Raw genomic sequence first — 20,341 nt, 5'->3', positions numbered from 1 at the left:
TGCGCATAATAACAAGGCCACAGGCCGTTACCGGGTGATAACGGTTGATGGCATGACCACTAGTTTGATCTTTTGTCTTTCTTATCTCTTCCAAGTCATAAAACAGGAATAAGTTACTGACCTGAACAAACACGTCCCCACAAGGCAAGACCCCCACCTCAACCAATCAACAAAGGACACATCAACACACATGATTTTTTTGGTTTTCTGTACTATAAGAAGACTGGGTCAGGGAGAGTCAGGAGGTCAGACTTCAGACTTCGTGAACTGACACATACTTTGTTGTGGTCAGGGAAACATAGTCTGGACCCAGAGCTCTGTAAACTGATTATTCTGTTGCTGTTAAATAAATATCTTGAAGCCTGACATCTTCTCCTATTGCCTCATTAAAGAACACGCAGGACTGGGGGCTGACACATATTGGCTTTGTACTAGCATGAGCCCGAGTCCAACACATTACACCCAACATTGAGCTCAGGTGCTTCCTGTTTCCACTGATCATCCTTGAGATGTTTCTACAACTTGATTGGAGTCCACCTGGTAAATTCAGTTGATTGGACATGATTTGGAAAGACACACACCATCTATATGAGGTCCCACAGTTGACATGTCAGAGCATAAACCAAGACATGAAGTCCAAAGAATTATCTGTAGACCTCCGAGACAGGATTGTATGGAGGTTCAGATCTGGGGAAGGGTACAGAAACATTTCTGCAGCATTGAAGGTCCCAATGAGCACAGTGGCCTCCATCACCCATAAATGGAAGAAGTTTGAACCACCAGGACTCTTCCTAGAGTCGGCCCCCCGGCCAAACTGAGCGATCGGGGGAGAAGGGCCTCAGTCAGGGAGGTGACCAAGAACCCGATGGTCACTCTGACAGAGCTCCAACGTTGCTCTGTGAAGAGAGGAGAACCTTCCAGAAGGACAACCATCTCTGCAGCTCTCCACCAAGCAGGCCTGTATGGTAGAGTGACCAGACAGAAGACACTCCTCAGTAAAAGGAACATGACAGCCCACCTGGAGTTTACCAAAAGGCACCTGAAGGACTGTCAGACCATGAGAAACTAAATTCTCTGGTCTGATGAAACAAAGATTGAACTCTTTGACCTGAATGCCAAGCGTCATGTCTGGAGGAAACCAGGCAGCGCTCATCACCTGGCCAATACCATCTCTACGGTGAAGCATGGTGGTGGCAGCATCATGCTGTGGGGATGTTTTTCAGCAGCAGGAACTGGGAGACTAGTCAGGATGGAGGGAAAGATGAATGCAGCAATGTACAGAGACATCCTTGATGAAAACCTTCTCCAGAGCACTCTGGACCTCAGACTGGGGCGAAGGTTCATCTTCCAACAGGACAACGACCCGAAGCACACAGCCAAGATAACAAAGGAGTGTCTTCGGGACAACTCTGTGAATGTCTTTGAGAGGCCCAGGCAGAGCCCAGACTTGAACCCGATTGAACATCTCTGGAGAGATCTGAAGATGTCTGAGCACCGACGCTCCCCATCCAACCTGATGGAGCTTGAGAGGTCCTGCAAAGAAGAACGGGAGAAACTGCCCAAGAATAGGAGCCAAGCTTATAGCATCATACTCAAAAAGACTTGAGGCTGTAATTTCTGCCAAAGGTGCTTCAACAAAGTATTGAGCAAAGACTGTGAATACTTATGTACGTGTTATATTTTCCTTCTTTATTTTTAATAGATTTGCAAAAATGTTAAACAAACTATTTTCACTTTGTCATTATGGGATATTGTGTGTAGAATTTTGAGGAAAAAAAATAATTTAATCCATTTTGGAATAAGGCTGTAACAACAAAATGTGTAAAAAGTGAAGCGCTGTGAATACTTTCCGGATGCACTATATATTACAATTGTTAACTAGCTCAATATGTGAAGAAAGTCATTTATATTAAAATCAACCGATGTGCTGAGAACAATACTCTTGACCGGGTGGCTGTGGCTCAGATGGTAGAGTGTTTCCTACTAATCATAGGGCCGGGTGTTCCCTGATCCCTGATTCATCCTTTCTGGGCATGTGAGCAAGACACTGAACTCCAGCTTGCTCCTGATGATAGTGGGGCACCTTTCACGGCAGCTCTGCCTGCTTTGGTGATTATGTGAGTGGGTGAATGGAAAACAGTGTAAAGAGACTGCTAAAGTGATAAAGCGCTATATAAGTGCAGACCATTTACCTGACCTGAAATAAAAGAATCCTTTTTTTCTCTCTCAATTTGCTTTAAATCTATAGACCAATCACATATTTGTGTTGTTCCATGCAGTCGATTTGGAATTTTAAAGGTGCACTCCTTTAATTTAATCTGTCAGTCAGTTTACTTTTTACGAGGAGGCCTACACGGCCTGCAATAATGGATGCAAAATGTGGCTTATATTAATAATTCTGATGATGTCATCAAGATTAATAAAGGAGTTGTATATTGAGAAATTTAGGAATATTTTTGAAGTTTGACACTTACTAAGCACTAAAAGTCAACAAATGTCTTTCTTACTTCATTAACCTTATCATGAAATAATTAATTTCTGGAATATTTACTACAGTTAGATGCAGTTGCTGCACTGTTCTATTCTGCTCCTGAAAGCTAAAATCAAATTTCAAAATTTCAAAATTTCAAAAATTTCAAAAATTTCAAAACATCAAATAGCCACGAGAGGCATCAGAGGTTTCATACAACCTCATTACATTTGTTGTACCTGTAACAGAGCTTTAATGTACTTCAGCACAATGATCTTATACTGTATCTTTGGAGGGTTTAGGGTCATGTTGTAGGACATTTTCACCTGTCCTGGACCCCATGGTATCCCGACACAAATGAAGCAGTTTGTCACTTTGGTTTTGGAGATATACTTTTCACTCATCTGTTTGGTATGCTGTAATCCTTTTATGCTCAAACAGTAAGGCCAGTAAACAAGACTCATCTGAAGCTGATTAATAACAGGTGATAATTAGGGCAATATAGTGTTGCTACTACTCACCAGCTTTACACGACCAAATCCTCCCATGCCCAGTGTAGCTATGACCTCGAGTTCCTGAAAAGGCTGGTGTGCAGGCAAGAGGGCGATCCTCTCCCTCAGCCTCCTCAGCTGCTGAACTTCTGCAGAGTCAATCTGAGGTGAGAGGGGCCTGAAATATCAATAGCAGGGGACAACGGATTGCATTTGGGCCCTTGCTTTTAGGCCTACACTGATACACCACTAAAATTGGAAATGCAGTAATGACTTTGAAATGCAGTCTGCTTCCACCATTGTCACCTTCCAGGGAGTCTTAACATTTATTTATCTGTTTGTTGTATCATCCACTCATTGTTCACTCACAGGGCATGTCTTCTCTCATCACTCCTGGAAAGCTCTTCCACATATTGCTTCAGGTAAGCCTGGAGCTCCCCATAAGTTCCTACCATTTGGTTGAAACTTCTGGAAACAAAGGCAAGAAGCAGAACAATTTATATTTTATGAGTGTGCATGGTGAGTCCCGGATCCTCAATATTTTTATTTTTTTTGGTAGAAAGTTTAGCAAGGCTGTTTTCCAAAACAATGGCCTCAACACCCTCTCACTACGGTTGCATGTTCACGTGGAAAGTCCGACACAATAAGTGTTTTTCAAAACCATTAACATTTTGCTGGGAGTGGGTTGTAAAACCCTCCAGCACCAAGATGCCAGATGTTCATCCGATGCGTTCAGCGGGCTACTGAACTCCCTGCACTCAGACCCTGCCCCTGCCAAAAAATAATTGTGTTTCATCAATAAATGGTTAAACTTGATGCAATGTCTTCACTGAAATGTAAGTAAAAAAAAAAAGAATACAATGATTTGTAAATCATATAATCCCATATTTAATTGAAAATAGACCAAAGACAACATGCCAATATACATCTATTTTGAATTTGATGCCAGCATTACATCTCAAAAAAGTTGTAACGGGCAACAAAAGATGGGAAAACTTGTGTAATCCTAAAAAAAAGTAAAAGAAAACACCTGGTGGAAAATGTCACAACTCATTACCTTACCTGGCAACAGATCAGTAACATGATTGGGTATAAAAAGATGATTTCAGAGAGGCAGAGTCTCTCAGCAGTGAAGATGGGGAGAGGTTCACCACTCTGAAAGACTGTGTTGGAAAATAGTTCAACAATCTAAGAATAATGTTCCTCAACGTAAAACTACAAAGAATTAGTGGATTTCATCGTCTACGGTTCATAATATCATTAAAAGATTCAGAGAATCTGGAGAAATCTCTGAACACAAGGGACAAGGCTGGAAACCAATATTGGATGGTGGTGATCTTCGGGCCCTCAGGCAGCACTGCATTAAAAACACACTATTCTGGAGTGGAAATCACTGCATGGGCTCAGGAACACTTGTGAAAACCATCGTCTGTGAACACAGTTCATCGCTGCGTCCACAAATGATGTTAAAACTCTCCAAAGAAGAAACCAGATAGAAACATGATCCAGAAACACCGCTGACTTCTCTGGACCCGAGCTCATTTAAGATGGACTGAGGTGAAGTGGACAACTGTCCTGAGATCTGATGAATCAAAATGTTTGATTCTTTTTGGAAATCACTGTTATGGGAATGACAGGAAATGGACAAGATCAGGTTTATTGGAAACAGGTTGGGTAAAGGTTAATGTCCAAGATGGAGGTGGACTGGACATCCAAACAACCCTGGACTTGGCCGTGCTACCAGGTAGTGTTGGTGACGCTGAGGGCTGCTGGGCAGCGGAGAGTTTGTGACATTATTCACTGGAGGGAATGCAGCAGAGTAAAGACAACCGGAGGTCACTGCAGGGCAGCAAAGGGCCGATTGGACGGGCAGGTGAGTACAGAAGACCGGAGGACTGCAGGTGAGTACAGAAGACCGGAGGACTCCAGGTGAATACAGAAGACCGGAGGACTCCAGGTGAGTACAGAAGACCGGAGGACTCCAGGTGAGTACCGTCAGGCTGGGAGACGAGGCGTCTGGAGGATCCAGTGTCCGAAGAGGTGAGTACAGCCACAGCTAGGTCAGCACGGCAGGGATCCAGGTGAGTCGAGCTGAGGCCTAACTTCAGGCAGAGAGCCGCAGGCATCTGTTCAAGCTGGCTTGCAGGTATTCCTCTGGAGTAGACAGACTTGGACAGGACGGCTGGCAGAGCGCTCATGGAGACGGGTTTCAGGAAGGAGACGTGGAACACAGGGTGGATCCTCAAAGAACTGGGGAGCTTGAGCTTAACAGAGACTGTATGAATTACTTCTTCAACAGGGAATGGACCAATATAGCAAGGAGCAAGCTTACGGAATTCTGTCTTGAGGGGATGTCTCTGGTGAATAGACACATTTTCTACCCGGTAGAGACGAGCAGGAACTAGATGGCCGTCCTCTAACAGCTCATTGTCCTCTACGGAGTGCAGGAGGGCAGCCCTAATCCAAGTAGGACTAAACCATACTCCCTACATAAAGGTGAAGGCTTAACTTCAGGCACAGAGCCATGGGGACAGGCAGCAGGTTCAAGCTGGCTTGCGGGTATTCCTGCGGAGAGTAGACAGACAGCTGGCAGGAATCTGACGGTTGAGCTGACAGAGATGGTGTGGAGGACCAGGGTTGATATACTGCAGCAGGTTGAGCAGGTTGATTAGTGAGATTGATATCAGCATTTTACAAAATAAAGCCACTTGTGCCAGGAGTGAACCAGGGAGGAACCTGCAGAAGGTGACACCCACAAGGCGAGCCCACACAGACACGAGACAAGGACTAACACCAAATAAGGACAAACAGGAAGACAGGGGAAGATGAGCAGGGAATCATTTAGGCTGAAGAAGAGAGGGACCATCCAGCATCTGCTGCCACCCAGATGTCTTTTTAAGTGATGCCCTTGCTTAATTCAGCAAAACAATGCCAAACCACATTCTGCATGTAATTCAGCAGCATGGCTCTGTAGTAGAAGAGTCCGGGTGGTAAACTGGCCTTCTGCAGTCCAGACCTGTCACCCATTTAAAAAATGAGGGGTATCAGGCAAGAATGAGAAATTTCACTTTCAAAACTCCAGAAACTGGTCTCCTCAGTTCCCCAACGTTTCCAGAGTGTTGTTAAAAGAGCTGATGCAGCTCAGTGGTGAACATGATCCTGGAACAACTTTATAGAGATGTGTTGCCGACATCAAATTCAAAATGAGCAGATATTTTTTATAAAACAAAGTTTCTCAGTTTCAACATTTGATATGTTGTCTTTGGTCTATTCTACCTAAATAATATGGAGCCCAAGCCCTTACCATACACCACAGGGGTCCCAAGGAACCCCGGAAGCCCGCTGCCTACTTGATCTTCATAATAACTCACAATAGAGTTCGGGAATAGGCTGTGCAACCACCATTTTAAGAACATTTTTCACTCTGTTCTTTGATCAGTTTAAAATGTCACGTCACAATCACTTATCCATACTTGAAATCCACCGGTTGGTTATGATCTGTCTTGATTTCAATCCTAATGTTTTCTATATGTTGTTTAGCCACTGGCAAGTAGTATGCCGGGTTAAAGGTTTGTGTAACTACGTTTCCAAAACTTCCCTGTATCTGAATCGTTCCTAAGAGTGGAGCACCCACCACCTGGTGACGGACCACATCAGAATAACAGAGAAGATGAGAAACACCCGTCTTTATGTCTACTGGATGGGGAGCAGCAATTTTGTAGAATGTGGGTGGTTCCACACCCATCATGTAAACTAGAGGTGGAAAAAAAATCTCAAATGATATTCCCCTAATGCATTGAATTCCCATTTCTTTTGAACCTCACCAAAGTGTATAACTATATCGACGTTCACTAGTCTAAGATGGTTGTTCAACTCAGTCTTGAGCAGATTCACATCGTTGTAATATTCCCCTTTGAACCTTCGACGGTTGACTACACTCTCTGTCTGGGTCTCTAGGGTTCTTCCTCCACTCAGTTTGTCTTTAGGTGGGATATCAGTACTGTCTTGGTGTAATCAGGCTGTCCACATTGCAAAGTATTTTAGTCAAGTACTCCTGTAACATATAGCATACCAAAATACATACATATAATGCAATAAACACATAAAACACACACACACACACACACACACACACACACACACACACACACACACACACACACACTGAACACAACAATTAAGCAACATGAGATCCTAATAGTTCTCTTTCTGCTAATCCACATACGATGATTAAACAGTTGTCATGGCGAGTGGCGGCTAAACTAAAATCCAGTGTTTTGTCATCCATGCATATATGTATGAAGGCTTGACAAACTGACTCTGACACTTACCCTACTTCTGAATTGACTAATCCTGAGATGGTGAACAAACTCAGGATTGAATATACTCTGATCTATTGTTGTGGAGCCTGAGTTAACAGTGAGTGTGGTGAATTCAGAAAGATTTCATCAACAGAGGTTGAATGCCACGATTCACCATGGCAACAGACACAGATTCCTTTGAGTTCTGATGTAGGCAGAAATATTAACTATGTGCAAAGTTTAGATTGTGTAATCTAATCCAATGTGAACTCTGCAAATAAATCATGTTTAGCAGACACAGCACGTGCCACAAAAGAGACTGTTGAGATCTGAGAAAAGAGTACAAAAAAATAAATCACTATGTAAGTTTCTAACAAACTGTTAAATGTACTGTATTTCATACTTGTTCGTTTGTAACCTGACGGGGAGAAAACACAGGTAGAAGCAACGGAAGATGAAATTCAAGCACTGAAGAGACCTTCAGAAGAACTCGGCTCATAAAGGGGACCAATCCACTATTATCAAGGATCCAAATTGACTTGAATTCAAGGCTGAAGATATATGGGAACTGTAGATAAAAACACGCCATGCAAATAATATCCAGCTACTCACTCTCTGTCCACCACCAGGCAGTGTGTGTCGTTCTCATTGCAGATGATGTTAGCCGAGCGAACATCTTCACTGTAAACATGGAGAAACAGCTCAGCAAGACACAAACAATACAAACCCACATGTACACGCAGATATTTGTGCAGTGTGATGAAACATGTCCTCTTCAGCACACATGTTTAATCAGTTCACAGCATCGATATGATCAGATAAACCTGGTGCTGCTAGGTATGTTAATGTTACACAGTGACATGAACGTTCATCTGTATTGTTTGCTGTGTTCCTAAAGCACAAGTGTTGTTCTGAATATTTGGAAGGGAGGATTTCCTCCTGTCTCCAAAATAGTACAGTCAACAAGTGTCTCCACAGGAAGTGGAGGCGTTGGTGGGCTTTCTTGGTGAGAATTTTGGGCTTTGTAATTCATGATTGGCCTGTTGTCTGTGAAGTGGCGTTTCTCATCACCTGCTCTAAAGGCAGCATCCCGGGTCTTCAGGAGAGTGCGGACCTCTCCAGTCATCCGTGGTTTCTGATTGGAGTGCACACACAGTCTCAGTCACCGTGACATCATCAGTGTTGATGTAATCCATCACAGTCTCTGTGCACTCTTGCAGGTCAGAGTGGTGACTGTGAGTAGCTGCCTCTCTGAAGACGTTCCAGTCTGTGGTTTCAAGGCAGTCCTGAAGTGTTGAGGTGCTTCCCCTCTGGCCAAACTCAAATGTGTTTCCTGACTGGTTTAACCAGTTTCACTCGAGGTCTACATGCAGGCGTGAGCATAATAGAGATGTGGTCTGAGGAGCCATGGTGGGCCAAGGGGAGGCCTTGTATGCCTCCTATACGCTGGTGCAGGCCTTGTCCAGTGTGTTGTTTCTTCTAGTTCTTCAAAGTTTCTTTGGCTAGATTGTCTTTAGGTTGGCGTGGTTGATGTTTTCCAATACAATGAAAAATGCATCAGGGTGTGCAGCTTGCTGCTCGATGATGCCGTTGTTCAGTGCCTCCTCTGAGTGATCTTATTCTGTCAGCTCTGTGGAGACAGAGCCCGTCCAATGTCCGCAATGTTTTCATACTGCCAGCTTTGCGTAAAGGCAAAGACACAACAGTCTCTTATCTCACACCGAGTGGTCCTCTGCAGTCTCTGGTAATCCAGTTTGTTGTCCAGTGAGCATACATTCACCAGCAGAATGAAGGGTCCAGCCAGACGGTGCAGGCCAGCCTGGATACCTCCGGATTCTCTTACAGCGCTTACTGAGCTTCCTCCTCCTGCTCGTACAGAGTCAGTTAGGTTCTAGCTATAGACTCGGATAGCTCAGGAGGGGCGCGACTGACAGGCGGGACTACCAGGGTCGATCAAGCCAGGAGCAGGAACAGGAAGCAGGTATGGAACAGGATGATGAGCCAGACGTGGAGCAGGAACAGGGCGAGGAGCAGGAGGGACAGTGTCGGAGGCTGGTGGCTTGGCGTCGGTGGGCCGCCTGGGAGCGGGACCTCTGGGACGCTGGGCACCACGTCGTTGCCTTGTTATGGGGACCTGCCTAATGGCCAGCCATGTTCCCCACAATGCTGACTCAATGGTGGTTGAAGGCCCAGAGGCCGAGGACTCTAAGGCTGAAGCAACGGCTGGAGGGTCTGCAGTGGCTGCAGGGTGTGAAGGCTCTGAAGTGGGCAGTGACGCCAGCAGGTCTGAAGCCGACTGGCACAGAAACTGGATTAAAGTCAGAGGCTTCAGATTTAAACAGACATGATGGCTGCAGGTATCTTGTAAAAAAAAGCCTCCAAACACTCCAAACATCATGTTATATACGGCTTTAGCAACTGTGGGAAGTATTATTAACTCGGGCGTAAAAGACCCTATCCTTTCCATGAGAGTTAGCGCAGCCAGCTGGCGGTCAATGTGTGTCTAATGAAGGTCTGAACAAAAAATCTCAAATCTTTACTTTACTTTGGTGAGCCTCAGGGAGAGATGAGAACGAGTCCGTGGATACGGGCTCCATGTTTGCTGAGTTCCTACTGTTGGGTTGACAAAGGTACAAGAAGCAAACCAAGACTAGGGCTGATCTGACTAAAGCTAGAGGCTTAACATAAGTAACAAAAGAAAACCAAGCAAAGATGCAGATACAACTGAGAAACAAACTCAAATTCACAGAAGGGAAAACACACGAAGCACACTGCAGCTAAACTGAACTCAACACAACAAACTGACCAGGAGGAAAAGAAAACCAGACAGAGGTAATTGGTAGTGAGTGTAGCTGGAGCCGATTAGGAAACAGGAAGCAGGTGAGGCGGGTGTGGAGGGCAGGTAACAGCAGCTGAGTTGGGTTTTAAAGTCAACTACCGTATCCTCCTCTGTTGTCACTACCTGATAAGAGCTTTCTCTCCAAAGTAGTCACCGATTCCCAACGTCTTGATTTCCTGAGGTTCGGCAAAGCCTTCTGTGCTCTTAGTGACGATGACCTACACATTTAAAACAAAAGATAGAGGATGAGGCGCAGCACTAATGTTTGACTTATCACTGTTATATTGCTATTTGTTGTTGTTCATTTTAACCATGGAATTGAGACAATTTTTTTCAGTTTAAGGATTCATTTGATCTTAAGTTATCTTAATTAAAAGTATGCTTATATTGGGAGATGAGGATGATTAAGTAAAAAGCTTAAACTGTCATAATTTTTTTATATTATTGGCTGTATGGGATTTCAGTTTTGTGAAGTTGTCATGTTCAATTTAATCAAATTCAGTTTCTTTCAAGTGTAAAATCACCATGCAGCATGGTCTCACAAAATAACAGCAAAACAAAATAACCAAAACCACATAAAAAGTGTTAATGATTTTTAAAAGTGGTAACCTGGGATATTGCAGCAAGACTAAGGGATGAGTCCATCTTAACCATAAGCTTTACCAAAAAGGAGCGTTTTAAGTTTACTCTTGAAGCTAAAGAAGGTTTCTGCCTCTCAAACACAAACTGGGAGCCTGAAACAAGATGTTCCTAATTTTCTTTATTTTCTCAAGATGGAGAAAAGCCGTCATTAAGACTTGCACGATAATATAATTTTGGACAACCAAAGTTGATATTTTGTGTTCTTCAAAACAAAACCGAGACCTGTTTTTCATGCGTGCTGCGTGCGGTTTCCAGCTAAAATATACATGGAAAGGATGTGTGATCACATGTTGGACTGCAGTGTTGGGTTGCTGCTGTTGTATCTCTATAAATCGTCTCTACTCATTTGGTTTTTATCCACAATATTTACAAGATATTTGATCTCTGAGTACCGGTTTGCTGTTTTGTTTAAGATTTACTCTGGAGGGAGTTGGTTGACTTCGAGGATGTTGTAGTCCTTACAGAAATTATATTTTAATGAAGAGGGCATGTTTGGTAAGATTGTGTAGATATCTCACCTCTCCTTTTGCGATAATAAAGAAAGTATTCCCCTCTTCACCCTCTCGAATAATGTACTCCCCTTTTTCAAAATAGTCCTACAAAGACAGATGGTGAGTCATTTATTTAGATACAGTCTCAAACATTAAACTGAAACGACTACGGCACATAATTGGATAAACGCAGGAAAAAAGAACGCGGTGAAGTAGAAAATACTCACCACTTCAAGACAATCAACAATCTTGGCTAGTTTCTCCTCCGGCAGTTCTTGGAGCAGAGACACACTTGCAAAGAAACAAACAAACCTTCAGTACAGATCCTGATACATATCTTAGTCACCATTTATGACACAGTTACTGGAGCAGCACACAATATTTTTTGTATTAGCAATTGCAATTCTATTTATTAACAACATTACAACTTAAAAGTTATCATGATGATATCTGGAAAAGCTTCCAGACATCTTTTTCTATGATGAAATTAAAGTCATTTTGACAGAATAATCCAGATTAGTTTGATAAATATCTGTGTTTGCACATGTGTATAAAAACATAAAAAAGTATCTGGAGTTAAACAAGAACTGAAAGTAGTGTTTTCACTGCATAGTGAATTTGAGGGCTGCTTGTCTTGTTGCTGTCTGCTAACTTTACCAAACCTGACCAATAATCAGGTTATTAATAATAATAACCTGAAAATAATCAAAATACAAATCTAGTCTGTAAACTGCATCTTTAAAACTCGACTCAACTAAATATGAAAGTCACTTTTTAACTCTGACACCTGAATCCCACCTGATATTGGAAGCTATAACATATTTTCTGACAACATTGTGTGTATTTTGAATGAAGAAGCAGACATCAGGTATCACAGGTGTTTTCTGAATGCTGCATACGTTCTCGATTTGGTGAAGACATTTGATTTTCTGTATCTTGAACGTGTTTTCTTAAGCTGCAGTGCACTTTGCTCTCAGGGTGACTGTAGTGCAGGGGTCTCCAACCTTTTTCACATATTTTGCCATAATAAATTGTCCGAGGGTTATTTATGTTTAGTAACATCTACTAACATAGCTGAGCTCCACCCAAACCCTTGTTGCTTGGCCTGCGCTCCAATGCAGTTAATCATCTCAACAAGCTTATTCACCTTCTCTGTTTGTAGAGCGCTTCGAGCTGGAAAGTCACATGAAAAATTGCTGTAAACTTTGGAGGAGTGACGCTCAACGTTACATCTTTTACTGACTGACATGCTCGGACCCCAAATTACCGCAAATGCACGTTTACCGCAGGATCCTGCAGCTGTTAATCTGTGTCCAAGTCATATAACGGAATTATAACCTAAAATTTGGGTTGGGTAGGGCAGTCAAAGTTCAAGAACAATATCATTTAATACAGGAATTAGAAATTGTTCCTAATGTTTGCATACTAAGGAGCAGTTACCCAAAAGTTACAGCAGCGCAAATGTTGCAAATTAACATTTGCCTCAACAGATCTTAAACTGCACTGACAAAATGCAATAGCTTGCCAAGTCTGAACTAGAACTACACACCTGGAGTGTCCTGCCAACCTCTTAACAATACGTTTAGTTCAAAATATACACATCGAACCCGTTGGGGTTTTTGTACCTGCGCAGAAAGCTGAAGTACTCCTTATGTCTGGCCTGTGTGGTCCGCATCATGATGGTCTGGAAGGACTGGCGGTCCAGTGCCCAGATGTGAGACGGGGAAACAGCTAAATGGGAGCAGAACAATTAACGACTCATTATTTCATTATCAGTGTAGAGGAAAGTTAACGGTAATTCAAAATAAATTGTTTCATTTTATAGTACTCAGAGATGCATGCAGTAACCCCACAGCTGATAAAGCTAACTGTTTATTACATGATTTGGGTAAAATTTCAGATCTTTTTTTTTTTAGGTACTTTGGCAGTGCTACTATCACACTCCATATTATACTCTGGGAAAATGTAATAATGCATACTTTTCATAACCATTTCTTCCACCATCACTCTTAGTTATGCGAGTTGTGTTCCACTTCATAAATTCATATGCCAAAATAAGCAGTCATGTACCCGTTGTTTAAATATTATTCAATAAATATTACTATTTGACAAAACTTGTATGTAATCCCAAAGAAGAGACATTAAGAACCATAATTGGTTTGGTCTTATTTAAGTGTAAATGCTGCTGTCACTCACCTTTAACTGTGGCTGTTCTTTTACAGTTGTAGAGTATGGCCAGCTCTCCAAACGCTGTGCCCGGCCCGATCTCCCCCAGCAGCTTTTCATTCTGGAAGACGTCCAGTAGGCCTTCTGTGTGAGGATAAAAAAAAACAAACATGATCAAACTCATTTTAAAGTCTAAATTTGAGATGGATTCCTGTACAACCTGCTTGTAAATATCAAAATAATAATGTTTGCCTTCCTAAAAATAATATTCAACCAAATGTTTGGTGGCAACATCTGTAAAGCATGAAATGTCGTTTCCCACAGTAATTTAGCACTTCAAAATCCCTAAATTACTTTTCTTACATTTTGTTTGTATACCAGCTGATAACAAAAGCAATTATTTTCTACTTTTTAATTTTCAATGTGTCGGAGGTTTCAGAGATGCAAACATTTTGCGCTACGCCGACCTGCCAGTACGTAGAGGTAGTTCCCAGCTTCCCCCTCCTGGATGACCAGCTGTTCCTCAGTATAAACCTTCTCACACATGCAGTCCACCATCTCCCTCATGTGCTGCGGCTCCAGCTTGTTCAGGAAGTCATTGTTCATAATGGCATGGTTGATGAGCTTCCTGGTGCTTGGGCAAAAAGAAGCAGAAGTAAACCGTGTCAAGCCAAGTTGATCTATTTTGCCCAATATTACATATACTCACTTATACATTTGTTTCTAAAGGAGCAGGGAACAAATAACAGTGATGCCAGATTTGTCCAAAATCTTGTTTTCCCCTTGTATATTTGTCTCAATATTGACGATCCATTGCCACTTCAAAGATTCTAGTTTACGTTCAAGCCATAGACCTGCTGCCAATCTCATAGTGGCTCAATCTGAATGCCCGGGAGAAGAATGGATGCTCGAATGTGTATTATGTTCAATAACAAATGTGACACGATCAGTATTATATAAGTACTGTTTTTCAGGCATGGTTGTTATACCGCTACAATCTCTCAAATATGCTTCCTGGCTTCACGCCACTACATTATTTTCTGCCGTTCAAATTTATTCAGCAGATTTCCCTGAGTGTGTGTTTGTGTGTCCCTGATTACCACATCACACAGATGTGCTGTGCATTCAGTGAAAAGCAGCACACTGTTTCTGTCTGAGAGTAGTGGGCAAGCCCATAATGAGTCAGACCCTGCATTCAGATCCTGTGGCCTTTTGTTGTCCTCAGTGTCTCTCTATTATCCTGCCCTTCTAAAAAAAACCTTTCATATGTGGGGTATATTACAAAAGCTTGCCAGGCTTCTCACATCCTTCTGCCAATTATATTCCTTTTATGTTGCTGAAGGCTGGTCAGACTGGCTTTGGTTAATGGTTTGGTTTGACACTGTTTCTGTGGTGGTAATTTACCTTACAATAGTTAATAATGGATATTTCTATTTTCTACATCTACCAAAGTCTGCAGTACTCATCTGAGGTGTGATTGTTTGATTTTACTGACAGGTTCCTGCAAATGTTTCACAAGAAAAGCATTGTGAAGAAATGAGGGGCACTACCGAAACCCAAGAGGGCTTTTAATTTGAAACACATGCCAACATAACATATCTAAACAAGACTTTGAGACGTCATTATGAATCAATCAGTTGGCATATTAAAATTTATGACAACTTTGATCATCCCATTTGCTTTTATTGGCTCTAATGTGTGACGTTTGCTTTAGCACTTAAAACTAGCAGTTAAACAAAGTGTTTTTTTCACATTATAATCCATTGCAACAGCAGAACGGTTCCTAGAGAACCTTTCAAGTCTTTCGTATTCAAAACATGGACTTCGTGTGACTTTCGGTGTCCTTGTTACTTACTGCGAGGGTTTGTGGATGGCCTTTGTGATGGACACGTTTGATTCTTTGGCTCCTTCACAGAAGTTCTGCGAGGTTGGCTCAGCAGAGACACCGTCTTTTGCTTTGATCCGGCGGTGGACCTCCACAGCCACCCTGTGGAAGCGGCTTGGACCCTGGTTGATAACGCTGAAGCAGCTGCAGATGGGGTGGGACAGGGCTGATGGTAAGCTGCCCAGGCTTTTGTTGTAGCCAATAGCATCCTGGAGCTTTTCAACCTGAGAGATCTTGGTCTCTAGTTCCTTTCGAAGATGCTGTAGCTGAAGCTCCTTGGCTTGAAACTCTTTGTCTCGACGTGCCAGTTCTGTCTCTAGGTGGATAATCCGCAACCTGATAACCCAAATAGCTTCAGTCACCAAACGCAAAAGAGCTAAAGGCGGTCACACAAAGCCAGATTACTGTCCACAAACTCTGTATTCACAAGAACACACACGTGTGGAAAACATGGAGCAATAAAAGTTGGCCATACACCAATCAATAAATTAGGATTAAAGTTAAGATGGAGACCTGACCTCACAAAATCCTTAACCTTGAAACCAACCAGGGAAAGTCATTATTAATATAAAACAATACAGAGTTAAATGTGATAAAAGTCAGATGAGCATTTACTACTTTTTTACCCTTAAATGCAATGTGAAGGTCCAGTGGTTTTGTAGAGTTGGTGGTTGAGTCTTTCAGCTGATTCTGAACAAACACAAGAGTGGATCAGCAGGTTCCAAGGCTGCTGCTGTTTCATGTGCACAGCGCCGTGATGTGCACGGAGCAGAAGGTAGAACCCAAATGAGTACGTGTAATAAATGTAGTCATTTTATCATCATCGTTAGTTCATGTTACACAGTTTGTGAGCAGAGGTCTGTGATTTTTTACACACCTGAAACTCAAGCAGAGAGCACAAATCAAAGTTTGTGACAAATTACTGGGGAACAGAAAGACGTAGAAGTGATCCAGATCCAGCGAGTAGAGGTGGTGGGGAGTGATAATTGTGTTGTTGTGGGAGAGAAACTGTAAGTGGGCACATTGTCATGTTGCCATGGTGCCACAGGTCACGTCATTTGCACTGAATGTTTTTTCGCAGGCGCCTCAGAAAGTCACAGAAGAACTTGATGTTGACAGTCTGACTTTGAGACGAATTCACAGTGCACAACCCCGCGGATGGCAAACAAAACCCACCTGTTTGTTTTGGACGAAGATGTCCCGCCCCTCAGAAACGCGAATGTCAATCAAAACACGTCTCCCGGCTCATTGCTGTATTGCCTTAGGCATCTTGAAGCATTTTAAGGGTCTCCGTTGCTGATTTCCACGGTTTGACACAAAATGTGATGTGACCTCTCTGCTGAAATTTCAGGTGCGTAAAACATCACAGATGCAGCCGGACCTCTGCTCACATAAATGTTTAACTCAGGAACTTGTGATTATCAAGCAGCGGAATTTGTACCACCTACTCATTCGGGTTATACCTTCCTCCTGCTCCGTGCTGCGTACCATGCACACGCACCAACAGCGGCCCAGAACCTATCGATCCACCCTTGTACACTTACAGAACATCCAACAGCTTTTTCACATTTTCCTGGAGGGTTTCTGATGTTTCAGGCTTTCCAAGTTGAAAATTCATCCTGGAAACTAATAGTGCATTTATTGCTGCAGCGTAGTGGCAATTGAGGCAACTATTACACTTCCCCATGAATCCTGCTCTTGGTGTGACTATTTGGACGTACTTTGACCCTCCTTCATTCAAAACACATTTGTCTGATTGGCTTTGGTTCTGAATTTAAAGGTCCAAAAATAATTCCTCCTCCGCTGGCCCAAATAAACTTTATTTACAGAGTGGTTGTCACCAAAATCCTATATTATCAAGAAAAAGGTGCTCTGTTACTGCGACTATAAGCCAAAGAGGCACACTTCAGTAAAATTGTATCTGGGTTTAGGTATTGTTATAGCAAGCCAATATTGCCACCATCATAATCTGGAAATTATAACATTACCGTCTGTAATTTTCATTCAGCAGGCTGTCATTTAAAAATATTCAGCTATTTCACTAAGTCCTCAGCTGACACCGTACTTTAGACATGATATGTGTAGTTTAGCTCGAACATATGTTTGAACAACCTTTAAATAACAGAAACTTGGCAGCTTTATTTAAAAAAAATCCCACTTCCCAAAAAGCTGGGGTGCAGTGTAAAATGTAAATGAAAAGATGAAACCCATATTTGATTAAAAATAGTTCAAAGACAACATATCAAATGCTGAAACTGAGAAATTCTATTGTTTTATGAAAAATATGTGCTTATTTTGATGCCAGCAACAGGTCTCAAAAAAGTCTGGACAGGGTGAACAAAAGACTGAAGGAGTTGTGTAACGCTCAAAGAAACACCCGAATAAACAACTCACAACCAATTAGGTTAATTAGTAACAGTCTCTCAGCAGTGAAGACAGAGAGAGGTTCATCACTGTGAAAGACTGTGGACAAACAATGAAGAATAATGTTCCTCAACGTAAAACTACAAAGAATTAGTGGATTTCATCGTCTACGGTTCATAATATCATTAAAAGATTCAGAGAATCTGGAGAAATCTTGGCAGCTTTATTTAAAAAAAATCCCACTTCCCAAAAAGCTGGGGTGCAGTGTAAAATGTAAATGAAAAGATGAAACCCATATTGGGTTCATATCAGCTGCCACTGACCAGCTATCAGCCCAGCTAAGCTCAGATGTTGTGCCAGCATCTACAAAGAAGGGAGGCAAGAGCTAGGTCACTCGGTTGTCTGTGTAATTTGTCCTCCGGACCACAGGGAGGCATCAGTGAGGGAGCTGCTCTTTGCTCTGGATAGTGATTCTTTATTTTTCTACATCATCAAGAATGTATACTGGATGAAAGACAAACCTAGACATACACAAAGCACTTGCTCAACAGACACTCACACACGGTACACACACATACACACACATACAGTACACACATACAGCTCACATACACACATTCGGTTCCCACATACAGCTCTCACACACATACAGTTCACACATCTGCGTGCACTGCCTTTCTTGCTTGGTGTCACAATCAAAGATGAAGAGCTTTTGTTTTCTGTCTTTGGAGAAAAGGCCCATTAAAGGGACAAGGCTGGAAACCAATATTGGATGGTGGTGATCTTCGGGCCCTCCGTGTGTCGTCCCCCCCCCCCCCCCCCCCCCCCGAGCTGCTTTAGGATAAACTCAGGTGAAGTGGAAAACTTGCTTGTTATGAGAGCACTTAAAACCTTAAAAATTAAAATTAAAAATCCAGCATATGCTGCAATCCAGACAATGCTGGCTTTGCTTATTTTAAGTAAAACGATGCTCAACCACATTCTGCCCATATTTAAACAGCATCGCTCCGTAGTGGAAGAGTCCCGGTACGAATCTGACCTGCCTGCAGTCCAGACCTGCCACCCTTTTAAAAAAATTGGCACTTCATTAAATGAAAAATATGACCAAGGAGACCCTGAACTTTTGAGCAGATGAAATCCTATATCAGGCAAGAATGGGACCACATTCCACTTTCAAAACTCCAGAAACTGGTGACAGTGTTGTTAAAACAAGAGGTGATTCAACACAGTAGCAAACAGGGCCCTGTCCCAACTTTTGTGGGACATGTTTCTGCCATCAAATTATGTATTTTCAAATAACAATTTCTTTGTTTTAACATTGGATATTTATCTTTGGTCTCTTTTTAATTAAGGGTTTCCATGGTTTGCAAATAATTACATTCTGTTTTTATTTACATTTTACACAGGATCCCAACTTTTTGGGAAATAGGGTTGCTGCTTAAAATAAACTACATTGGCTGGCGTCAGAGTCAAGAGTCAGTATTGGTTTTCTTTGATCAAGATAAGTCAGCTTTCTTAAATTAAATGCACACAAACTATAATCTTTAGCCACCACAAATTGTTCTGGGGACTAATTTATTGCATTTTTGTACTTGTCACAGATGCATCTAAATAACCTTTTAAATACGGAAGAACTTTTACACTTATCATATAGATATTATGTCCACATAACAGCCATACAAAGATGGAATTTACACATCACATTCAACTAATTTAACATTAGGTTTTTTTAAAAAATAGAGTACATATATTAATAAAGTTTTATTCTAACCTAAGGATGTCCGAGTCCAGGCCAGGAGGGTCTGTGTGGATGGAAGCAAGGCAGCTGTTCTCCTCAGCCAGTGGGGCTTTCATCGAACCATTTCCCATGGCCAGGCATTGGCTGGCCACCATAGGAATGAGATTCAGGTCGGACCAACCACGGTGACTGTCTCAGACAAAGCTCTGCAGACAGGCAAACAGGCAAGCTTTCTTATGTAATGCCTTATTTGTTAAATGCAAAGACCTTACTATACTTCTCAATGACTCAACAATCAATGATTCTAATATATGAAAATCTGTCAAGTTGAATTAATCCTGCCAGCGCTGCCTTGAATCATCCTTTACACATACTACTCACTGCTCATAGCTGTAACTCATTATACTTTGTACGATCCAAATGTTCAAAATTTTCAACACAACAAACATCCATCACTGAATCTTTAACCTGCAGCAAGCCTCTAAATTAATGGTCTATTAACTTTGACATGATTTACTTACAGAGCGGCTGAAGAACGTGTCCAAAATGATCCGGAGGCTCTTACAAACATTCACCATGTGATCACTGCTTCTACTGCCAATTGTGTTAATGACAAGTGGATCTGCTGAGGGAGGGGGGAGGTGTGTGTGTGTGTGAGAGGGTGAGTGTGCGTGTGTGTGTGTGTGTGTGTGTGTGTGAGAGAGAGAGGGGGGGGTGTAATTTCTAATTTTATTTTCACAATTCTTTATTTAAAAGAAAATGTTACACAGCAACTATAAAACAGGATTATTTAAAAACAGTTCTCAACATTTTACACACACACACACACACACACACACACACACACACACACACACACACACACACACACACACACACACACACACACACACAGATCGTCCTCTGCAGATGTCTCTGTCCTCATGTAAACAGGCCTTCAGGTCCTTCCAGAGG

At 42.1% G+C, this 20,341-nt stretch overlaps 1 protein-coding gene across 1 annotated transcript in view; it reads right to left on the bottom strand.

Annotated features, from left to right (window-relative positions):
* Window positions 1–19,542, bottom strand: part of LOC138213514 (cGMP-dependent protein kinase 2) — a 34,195-nt gene extending 14,653 nt beyond the window's left edge. Inside the window, exons 1-11 of the mRNA XM_069174673.1 lie at window positions 19,421–19,542; window positions 15,256–15,621; window positions 13,868–14,034; window positions 13,431–13,544; window positions 12,860–12,965; window positions 11,462–11,525; window positions 11,262–11,339; window positions 10,225–10,319; window positions 7,875–7,943; window positions 3,331–3,429; window positions 2,992–3,139 (exon numbers count right to left, since the gene is read on the bottom strand). Of these exons, the coding sequence (XP_069030774.1) occupies window positions 2,992–3,139; window positions 3,331–3,429; window positions 7,875–7,943; window positions 10,225–10,319; window positions 11,262–11,339; window positions 11,462–11,525; window positions 12,860–12,965; window positions 13,431–13,544; window positions 13,868–14,034; window positions 15,256–15,621; window positions 19,421–19,542 (1,428 nt within the window). The remainder of the gene's footprint in view (window positions 1–2,991; window positions 3,140–3,330; window positions 3,430–7,874; window positions 7,944–10,224; window positions 10,320–11,261; window positions 11,340–11,461; window positions 11,526–12,859; window positions 12,966–13,430; window positions 13,545–13,867; window positions 14,035–15,255; window positions 15,622–19,420) is intronic.
* Between the last annotated feature and the right edge of the window lie 799 nt (window positions 19,543–20,341).

The sequence above is a fragment of the Embiotoca jacksoni genome, unplaced genomic scaffold, assembly GCF_022577435.1.
Source record: "Embiotoca jacksoni isolate LCO1_2020_lvr unplaced genomic scaffold, fEmbJac1.0.p SCAF_60, whole genome shotgun sequence".
NCBI lineage: Eukaryota > Metazoa > Chordata > Actinopteri > Embiotocidae > Embiotoca > Embiotoca jacksoni.
Note: the sequence above shows the minus strand (reverse complement) of the source record. Positions and strands in the feature narration are given on the sequence as shown.